Source organism: Myotis brandtii, unplaced genomic scaffold (genome assembly GCF_000412655.1).
Source record: "Myotis brandtii unplaced genomic scaffold, ASM41265v1 scaffold1026, whole genome shotgun sequence".
NCBI classification, from domain to species: Eukaryota; Metazoa; Chordata; class Mammalia; order Chiroptera; family Vespertilionidae; genus Myotis; species Myotis brandtii.
In genome coordinates, this window is record NW_005353435.1 from 30,145 (window position 1) to 40,760 (window position 10,616).

Below are 10,616 nucleotides of genomic sequence, written 5' to 3' on the forward strand. Positions count from 1 at the left end.
GCCGGCACCGGGTACTCACAGGTGATGGCCAGCTTGTAGAGCTCCCGGAACTTCTGGTTGTAGCCCTCCCCCGGGACGTAGTCGCCCAGGCCGATGGTGCTCAGGGAGATGAAGCAGAAGTAAAAGGACTCCAGGAAGTTCCAGTCGTCCTCCAGCACCGAGAACACGGCGGCCGGGATGAAGAAGAAGCAGGACACGGTGACCGCGCCCAGCAGCACGGCGTGGACCAGGGCCACCAGCTGCTTGGAGAAGCCCCAGCGCAGGTGCACGTAGAGCACCGGCCGGCGGGTCACGTGGATGGTGACGCGCTGGACCACGGCCGTCAGGAAGAGCAGGGTGAAGGGGATGCCGATGATGGAGTAGATGATGCAGAAGGCCTTGCCCCCGTCCGACAAGGGCACCGTGTGGCCATAGCCTGCGGGAGACGGGCGGGGGGAGGAGAATTAACACAGTTAATTACATATGTATTTAAAATGTTTTTATTGATTTCAGAGAGAGACAGAAACATCCAGGAGGAGAGAGAATCACGGATCGACTGCCTCCTGCATGTCCCCCGCTGGGGATGGAGCCTGCAACCCGGGCATGTGCCCTGACTGGGAATCGAACCGTGACCTCCTGGTTCATAGGTCGATGCTCAACCACTGAGCCACGCCGGCCGGGCTCGGAGCCTGTGGTAACAGGGAAGGAGAGGGAACCAGGACCAGCAGACCAGGCACAGCGGGAGGACAACGCCGACTCGGTGAAGATGCAGACATCGGACAAGGGGAAGAAAATGAAGACAAAAGCTGCCCACTCACAGGACTGAGCCCTGACTTCTTTTCCAATCGTTAGTGCAATTATCTGGTTACATGGCACATCCAGAAACCATAACATCTTTCCCCTCTTGCCACTTCCTGAGGTTCTAAGATGCCACCGGTTCCACAAAACAAACATTAAACACACACAGTAGGGTCCCAGCATGTGTAACATTAAACACACACGCAGTAGGGCCGGTGGTCCCAGCACGTGTAACATTAAACACACACAGTAAGGCCGGTGGTCCCAGCACGTGTAACATTAAACACACACACAGTAGGGCCGGTGGTCCCAGCATGTGTAACATTAAACACACACAGAGTAGGGCAGGTGGTCCCAGCATGTATAACATTAAACACACGCAGTAGGTCCGGTGGTCCCAGCATATGTAACATTACACACATGCAGTAGGGCCGGTGGTCCCAGCACGTGTAACATTAAACACACACGCAGTAGGGCCGGTGGTCCCAGCATGTGTAACATTAAACACACACAGTAGGGCAGGTGGTCCCAGCATGTATAACATTAAACACACGCAGTAGGGCCGGTGGTCCCAGCATGTGTAACATTACACACACACAGTAGGGCCGGTGGTCCCAGCCTGCGGGGGCTTTACTTTCCGCCAGGCCCAAGTCCCTGCCAGTTCCAGGCGGTCCACACGGCAGCCAGAGGGAACCCCGCAGGGCGTTAAAACCTCACTGGCACTTCGCCCTGAAAGACTAACATGTCTGAACAAGTCCGTTCAGGAAAAAGCCAGCAAAACGCATTTTTTTCCAAAATTGGATTCTGCAAAAGAAAACCTCACGTCTGGGATTGTCATTGAAAATGGGCTTCAAATCAGATTCCTAAGATCTATAACCTGCTTAGAAAGACAGGCCTCTGAAAACCTCGCACTTCCGACCCCCCAAATTCTCTGCTTCGTTCCGGTTCCTTGCGGGTCCACGGGGCAGTCAAGGTCGCCCATCTGTGCCCGGAAAACACGCGGGTTAGCCACGTGCCACGGGGCGCCAGGAGGCCACTGAAATCGTGTGCTACTTGCACATCTAAATTCACGTGCCTTTTCCTGTGAGATTCCAGGGCTGAGACTCTCAGGAGGTTGAGAACCGTGGCTCTGAGCGGGGGTTCCTCACTGTTGTTGTTTTTTAAAATATTTTTTTATTGATATCAGCGAGGGAGAGAGAGAGAGAGACAGAAACATCAACGATGAGAGAGAATCCTGGATCGGCTGCCTCCTGCACATCCCACACTGGGGATCGAGCCCGCAACCCGGGCGTGTGCCCTTGACGGGGAATCGAACCGTGACCTCCTGGTTCACAGGTCGATGCTCAACCACTGAGCCCCGCCAGCTGGGCTGAGTGTAGCTTCCTGAATCCATCTGTTCCTGGCACCGCCAGCTGCCCCTGGAACCCTGCCTGCAGTTCCACGGGTTAGCGAGGGCAGTGGGCATGGTGCAGGGCTCAGAGAACAAGTACAGGAGGGGTGGAAGCGAGCCGGGGGAGAGCATGTGAGAGGGATGCGTAAAGCCGTCCACGTAACAGACGGGGCGGCTCGGGGCCAGGGCGCACGCCTGCCACGGAGGAAGGACGCTCTCATGGTCAGAGATACGTGGAAGCAAAATGAAGGTGGAAGTGTTTCTTGTTGTTAATTTTCCCATTGATTTTTAGAGAGAGTGGAAGGGAAAGGGAGAGACAGAGAGAGAGAGAGAAATATAGATGTGAGAGAGACACATTCATTGGTTGCCTCCTGCACGCGCCCCGACCAGGGCCCGGGCCGGAGAGGATCCCGCAACCGAGGTACGTGCCCTTGACCGGAATCGAACCCGGGACCCTTCGGTCTGCAGGCCGATGCTCCATCTACTAAGCCAAACCGGCCAGAGCAAAGGTTATGTTTTATTTGCCCGACCAGGGAGTGGAATTGTTTGTTTTGTGGGCAGTTACCCAAAATAGTAAGGAAAGACAGACGGCAGCAGGGAACGCGGAAGAGCCAGGCTGACTTCACCAAAGAAGCCACAGGCCCAGTCCACGGCTGAGCAGGAGGCTGAGGACGGGAGGCCCCGTGCTTCCTTTATCCCACCCAGGTGGCCAGGAACCCCAGTGACTCACGGCAGCGGATCCACCCCCAAGGCAGCAGGGAGAACGCACCTGTCACTCGTGTGGACACACGCCCTTCCCCACGGAGCAAACGCGGGGAGGACAGCTGGGTGGCGGAGTCTGGCGAATCCCTCCCTCTCTGAAAATAGCGCTCTCCTGCATCACACACTTTCCCGCTCCAGGCTCAGCTCCGTCCCGGAGCCCGGGATGCAGGGCTCGGTTGGTTATTCATCTCGTCCGCTCCTCCTCCCCAGCTGGGCCCCACGCCCGCACCTGTGCCAGGGGCCGTGCAGCCAGGAGATGGCCGCCCACACGGGGCCACCATCTGTCAGCACCTCGCAGAGCTCCGCAGGGCCCCGGGCCCATCTGCCGTCGGGAGAGGCCTTCTCACTTCTGCAGAATTCCCGGAGCCGGTCATTTCTTTTTCCTTTTCTTTTAAAAATATTTTTTTGTTGATTTCAGAGAGGAAGGGAGAAGGAGAGAGAGGGAGAGAAACATCCATGATGAGAGAGAACCATGGATCGGCTGCCTCCTGCAGGCCCCACACTGGGGATCGAGCCTGCAACCCGGGCACGTGCCCTGACCAGGAATTGATCCGTGACCTCCTGGTTCATAGGGTGACCCTCAACCACCAAGCCCTGCCAGCCAGGCTCATTTCTCTTCTTTTCTTTCCTTCTTTCCTTCCTTCCTTCCTCTTCCTCCTCCGCCCCCCCCCTCCTCCTCTTCTTCTTTTTCTTTTGGTAATTGATGAGAGAGAGAGAGAGCAGGTTGAGTGGGCTAGCAACATTTCCCAAGTATATTATGTTACTATGGTTTATTTCAATACACTGACTACATGAAAATGCCCTGGGGAAGAGCCCTATAAAGAAATCCTCTAATGGAGTTTTGTCTTAAAATGCTGCTTTCTCTATTTTTTTAAAAAAAAATTTTTATTTATCCCCTGCACGCCCCCTACAGGGAATGAGCCCACAACCCGGGCATGCGCCCTGACCGGGAATCGAACCGTGACCTCCTGGTTCAAAGGTTAGTGCTCAACCACTGAGCCACGCCGGCCGGGCTTAAAATGCTGTTTTTTTAAAAACATACTTTTACTGTTTCATGCCTGTCAGAAGGATGCCAATGACAAGTCCTTCCAGAACAGGGTCGATTTCTAAGGGTCACGCACAACCACCTTGGTAACTCCCCCCCCACCCCCCGCTTCCCATAGACCTCACTGCCATGTTCATGGGAGTCACGCATTCGTCATCAATACAGTTTTCATGGAAATGACCGGCACAATCCTACCCAAGGGGCCAGTAACTCGCCTGCCCCTGGTGAGGGCCAAGGAGGAAGCGCTGATAACGAGCTACAGGTGGACGAGGTCTGGAAACATTTCTGAGAACAGAGCGCACCGCCTCCTCGCTCATCCCTTTCAAGGCCAGGGCTGGGTTGGAGGTGAGAGGCTCCCGAAAAGGAAGTTCCGAGAGCTGCCCTGCGACGGAAGCCGACGAGGAAGACAGGCCAGGGCCACAGAGGGCAGAGGTGGGGGTCAGGGTCAGACTCTGGCTCCTGAGAAGGGACATGGAGCCAGGAACATCGGCGCATGGCCGCAGCCTCCAGGGTGGACGTGTGGCCGGCAGCGGCGCCCAGTTCTGTGCAGGACTAAGAAGTGGTGCCCAGCCCGGCCGGCCGGCGTGGCTCAGCATCGATCTATGATCCAGGAGGTCACGGTTCGATTCCAGGTCAAGGGCACAGGCCCGGGTTGCGGGCTCGATCCCCAGTGGGGGCCTGCAGGAGGAAGCCGATCTGTGATTCTCTCTCATCATGGATGTTTCTCTCTCTCTCTCCCTCTCCCTTCCTCTCTCAAACCAATCTTAAAAACAGATCAGAGAAAAGCAATCCTGGGTGCCCTTCCGCAAAAAAGAAAATTCGAGAGGAAACAGAAGCCAGCCAGCTCCCCTTAACCCAAGCCCAAGGCACGAAGACATTTTCTCCAGCCGTTACACCGGGTTTGTTTCTAACACCTGCCTTGCATTTCAAGACAAAAGCTTCAAGCCACAGTGCAGCCACTCAGGTGCGGAGCTGCCGTTCAGATTTCGGGGCGTCAACGCCCGTTCAGCAGTGCAAACAGGATGTGGGGAAGGGCCCTGCTACTGAGAACTTCTCAAAACCAGTTCAAGCCCTGGCCGGTTTGGCTCAGTGGATAGAGCGTCGGCCCGCGGACCGAAGGGTCCCAGGTTCGATTCCGGTCAAGGGCATGGACCTTGGTTGCGGACACATCCCCAGTGGGGGGTGTGCAGGAGGCAGCTGATGGATGTTTCCCTCTCATCGATGTTTCTAGCTCTCTATCCCTCTCCCTGACACACGAACGCATGACAGGGACCATCTGGAACGACACCCTTCAGAGGCCGAATCCCTGAGAATTGGGGGTGAGGGACCCAGCTCCCAGAGCCCCCCCTCTCTGTCCTGAAAGCTGGGGCCCGGCCAACCCGCTCGGTGAGAGGAGGTGGAGGAACACAGGGCTGGGGTTTGGGCCATCTCCCATCTACGTTCCTGCCACAGACATACACACACATTCCTCGTACAGGGACACCGTGGCCGCCCGCGGGCTGGCTCAGGGATCACGCTGTGACATGGTGGGTGTGTGGCCCGGGGCCATCTCCCTGACCCCTCGGTGCCCCAGGGCCCGGGTGTTCCGATGGATGTCCACCCCTACTCTGCCTGAGGGTCCCCCGCCCCATCTCCGGACTCTCTGCCCGTCCTCATGGTCCCCCGGGCAGTCGCTCTGCCTCAGGACAGGACACCTTGTCCTCGGTGACTGCCAACGCCTCCGCCCGGCCGGCGGGGCTCAGCGGTTGAGCACTGACCTGTGAACCAGGAGGTCACGGTTCGATTCCCAGTCAAGGGCACATGCTCAGATTGTGGGCTCCGTCCCCAGTGCGGGTCGTGCAGGAGGCAGCCGATCCATGATTCTCGCTCATCATGGATGTTTCTCTCTCTCTCCCTCTCCTTTCCTCTCTGAAACCAGTAAAAATATATTAAAACAAAAAACAAGCCCTCGGTGCCATGGGGCCCAGCCCCAGCCGCCCCTCTCTGAGGCCCGGCTGTTGTCACAGGGCAGGGTCAGGAGCCGACAGTGGCTCCCTGCCGCCCACAGAGTCAAGTGCAAACAGTACTTCCCACACCGAGGCCTCTGCCCTCGCCCTTAGGCCTCCTGTGGCCACTTGCCAGCCAGCAGGTGGCTCTGGTGGCTGCCACCCTCACGACCTCACGACCTCACGACCTCTCGCAGGCCGGGCCCCGCCCTCTTCCGGGAACCTGGGCTGTACGTGTACGTCCTCCTCTGTGTCACCCACCAAACCGACCACGTTTCTTTTTTTAATTAATTTTTAAAATATATTTTTATTGATTTCAGAGAGGAAGGAAAGGGAGAGAGAGAAACATCCATGATGAGAGAGAATCATCGACTGGCTGCCTCCTGCACGCCCCCCCCACTGAGGATCGAGCCTGCAACCCAGGTACGCGCCCTTGACGGGAATCGAACCGGCAACCCTTCGGTCCGAGGCCCGGTGCTCTAACCATTGAGCACACCGGCCGGGCTGCTGGTTCCATTTTTAAGCAGAAGATACACTGCGGAGGCAGGAGTGCGAGGTGGGTGTGGGGACGACAGATTGCCGTCCACCGGGTCCTCCTGTGACAGCGCAGGGCTCCCCGGCCCCCGCCCACCAGGCTGCCTGTGAGGCTGTTCGGGCGTGATGGGGCTGCCCCTGGTCTGAACCCCTCAGTGGGCGGTCGGACACAGAGCAGCTGGGCACAGCCCTCTGCGGCTCCGACAACGAACTTAATCCACCGAACCAGGGTCTTTAAATAATTGAGTGCCCTTGGCAACCGGTGTCCAAATGCGTAAAGAATTTCAGTTACGAGAATGTCTTAACCTTTTCATTCTAGTCTCAGACATTCACGGTCCCCTGTTATTCACAGCCTGGGACGACATAAAAATACAGCAGTTAAGCCCTAGCCCGTGTGGCACAATGGATAGAGCGTCGGCCTGCAGACTGAAGGACTCAGGTCAAGGGCACATGCCCGGGGTGTGGGCTCGATCCCCAGTAGGGGGCGTGCAGGAGGCAGCCGATCCCTGATTCTCTCTCATCACGGATGTTTCTTTTTTCTTTTCTTTTTTAGATATATTTTATTGATTTTTTACAGAGAGGAAGGGAGAGAGATAGTTAGAAACATCGATGAGAGAGAAACATCGATCAGCTGCCTCCTGCACACTCCCTACTGGGGATGTGCCCACAACCCAGGTACATGCCCTTGACCGGAATCGAACCTGGGACCCTTCAGTCCGCAGACCGACGCTCTATCCACTGAGCCAAACCGGTTAGGGCCATCACGGATGTTTCCATCTCTCCTTCTCCCTTCCTCTCTGAAATCAATAAGGATCTATTTTTTCAGGAAACCCAGCGTTCGAGAAGAGGACGCTCAGGTCACCGGGACAGCGGGGAGCCACAGTGCTGAGGTGGCAGCCTGCGGTGACTCATGGTAACTCAGCAAACGTCACACAGAGGGAAGACTATCACTCGGGGTGCCCCCAGGGTCACCTGGTACCTTTCCCATCTGTTACAAACTGGGTGCTTCTTTGAAGCTAACAGAGTCCTACAACGCTGAGGTGTCTTGGGGGGGCGGGGGAAACGATGTTTTTCTTATTTCCTTCCTAGAAATAGAAAAGAGCTAGGCGGCCTGGAGACCGGCCCCGTCTCCTTGTCTCCCTTTGCTGCGGATCTTTCCTAGAAATAGAAAAGAGCTAGGCGGCCTGAAGAGACCGGCCCCGTCTCCTTGTCTCCCTTTGCTGCGGATTGTTTCTCCTTAGCAATTCTCCCCAGGTAACCGCTGTGCGTTTTCTGTTGTCACTGTGTGGACTGTCCCTCCTTCCCCCTCCCAGATGGATGGACACACAGACAGGAAGACAAGAGCCCCACGTGGGAGACCAGCCCCCGGTGAACCTAATGCTCCGTAAACCTCACTGGAGAACCATCCACCTGAGCCCCGGGGGCCGATGCACACGGTCAGGATCTGATCTGGATCGAGGAGACAGTTGCCAGTTAAAAACCACTGCGCAGCCCGGCCGGCGTGGCTCAGTGGTTGAGGTCGACCTAGGAACCAGGAGGTCACAGTGCGATTCCCGGTCGGGGCACATGCCCGGGTTGTGGGCTCGATCCCCGATGGTGCAGGAGGCAGCCGATCCGTGAGTCTCTCTCATCACGGGTGTTTCTATCTCTCTCTCCTCCTCCCTTCTTCTCTGAAATCAATAAAATATATATTTTAAAATAAATAAATGCCATCATCCACGTCTGACGCAACCCGAGCAATCTCTTTCCTGTAAGAATTGACTCCGTTTCACAGACCAAAAAAGGGAAAGACACACTAGAACCGTGGTCGGCAAACTGCGGCTCGCGAGCCACACGCGGCTCTTTGAATCCTTGAGTGTGGCTCTTCCACAAAATACCACAAAATACCACGTGCGGGCGTGCACGTACAGTGCGATTGAAACTTCGTGGCCCATGCACAGAAGTTGGTATTTTGTGGAAGAGCCACACTCAAGGGGCCAAAGAGCCGCATGTGGCTTGCGAGCCGCAGTTTGCCGACCACGGCACTAGAAAAATAACAGCCAAGCCCTCTGAGGGTCTGATTCCTGCTCAGGGAGAGAATGACCGCGTCCTTTCAGATGGGGTCCCTCTCTGCACCCCCAACGCCCGCCCTGACCCCTTTTCAACCTGACCTCGTGTCAGGGCAAAACCCTTCCACCAACTCTGAGGACAACGCCCAGAATGAACAACAGAAGTCAGAGCACAACCTGAACCCAGGAGATCGAAGCTCGGAGGAAGGCAAGATACCCACAAGTCGCCTGCTTTGGGGTGGAGACCATGGCACAGGCAACGGAGAAATTACAGGCGCCGGTACCGCATGGATGTGGCTGCAATCCGGATCGGATGACGTCCCTTCAGAATCAGCTCTAGCCCTGCGCCCTCCGACTATGCCCGACACCTGAAACCCCACTGTTATGGGTCCAAACACTGAGCACCAGCATTTTCCCATGCGCCAACCCCACCGTCCGCAAAACCACCTGACCTTGGAGGCCCCCCACTTCCCCCCCCCCCCCCCCGGGAGGCCCCCCCCTTCCCCCCCCCCCGACCAGGTGACTGGACAAGCAAAGCTGGTATTCTTGACCAGGTGTATAGTTATGGCATAAAAGCAAATGCTTGATTTCTTTCCAGCCACAGTCGTTTATAACAGTAACAGTAGATCCTAGGTGCCAACCCCAGACTTCTTCCAGGTAGGTCAGGAAGACTGGATTCAATTCTTCCCCAGAAAGGACATTGGCACTTTCTGGGGTGAGAAGCTGCTGGCCTGGTGCACCCATGGGCCTCGGAGACCAGAGGACCCCCGAGAACAGCGCCTAGGGGTGCCCACTGCTTCTATTCTGGGCAAGACAGGGGCTGGCCGTGCTGATGGGCTGGGTGACAATTATCTCAGTGACTATCCATCAACAAAGCGCTCTCTCTCTCTCTCTCTCTCTCTCTCTCTCTCTCTCACACACACACACACACACACACACACCTACAGCATGTCTAGTATCTACCCAAGTTGTCTGGTACTTTTTCGGATAACATCTTCCTAGACACGAAGTACACTAGCTTTACCCGAAAAACCGGCTGGTCCTCTGCCACAAAACCTGTGTTTTGACGCCATCCCGAACTTCAGATATGTCATGAGCAGGTCAGTACCAGACCAGCAGAAAAACATCCTGGGTGTAGGACAGATTCTAAATTCTGTTAGCATTCTCCTTACGTGAGCAAATCCAGCTCTGTCCTACCCGTGAAAAAAAATTCTTTGATTTTGCTAATTTTACAAACCCTAAGAGGCCCCATTTCCACTTAGTTTATCCTTAAGTGCCCCTTGCACTGATTTCCTTAATGAACTCTTGTTTTGCATGAATAACAGACTTTCTCGGGAACTACAATGCAATCGGAATACCAATAGTCAGAGATCCACTCCCCTGGCCAGTTTGGCTCCGTGGATAGATCCTCAGCCCACGGACTGAAGGGTCCCGCATTCGATGCCCGTCAAGGGCACCTGCCGGGGTTGCTGGCTCTGGCTCGATCCTCAATGCGGGGCGTGCAGGAGGCAGCTGACCCATGATTCCCTCTCACCACGGATGTTTCTGTCGCTCTCTCCCTCTCCCTTCCTCTCTGAAGCCAATTAAAATACATTTTTTAAAAAAGTCACCAAAAAAACACACAAGACTTCTTGTTTACTTCGGGGTAAATGCACTTCCATTTTAGACATTCACCCCAGACTTCTGAATCCTTGTCTTACGGAATCCTAGCCGACAGTGTACTAGCGGTTATTCCCAAATAATTACCCAAATACTGGCTGTAGCCCAGGGATTTCAAAACAAACCAACCCTGGCAGGTGGGAAGGGTGGGGGTGGGTGGGTGAAGGCAGAGTTGAAGTAACAAAGTAGATTCACCTGCCAAGGAGAGGGGATGGGGTACAAAGAATTCCTGGTAGGGGAACCACAAGGCCCGATTCAGGGGCCACAATGGCCGCTGGGATGTGTGTGACCTTGTGCAAGTCAGGATGATTGTTCAAAGATCAGACTGTGCCCGGCCAGTGTGGCTCAGTGGTTGAGCATGGACTTATGATCCAGGAGGTCACGGTTCGATTTCCCGTTAGGGCACATGCCCTGGG

At 55.6% G+C, this 10,616-nt stretch overlaps 1 protein-coding gene across 1 annotated transcript in view; it reads right to left on the bottom strand.

Annotated features, from left to right (window-relative positions):
- The window catches only part of KCNK1 (potassium channel, two pore domain subfamily K, member 1), a gene marked incomplete at both ends in the record, with an annotated part of 8,817 nt that extends 8,374 nt beyond the window's left edge, over positions 1–443 (bottom strand). The window contains one exon of the mRNA XM_005856374.1: positions 20–443. Coding sequence (XP_005856436.1) covers positions 20–443 — 424 coding nt within the window. The remainder of the gene's footprint in view (positions 1–19) is intronic.
- Positions 444–10,616: the final 10,173 nt, after the last annotated feature.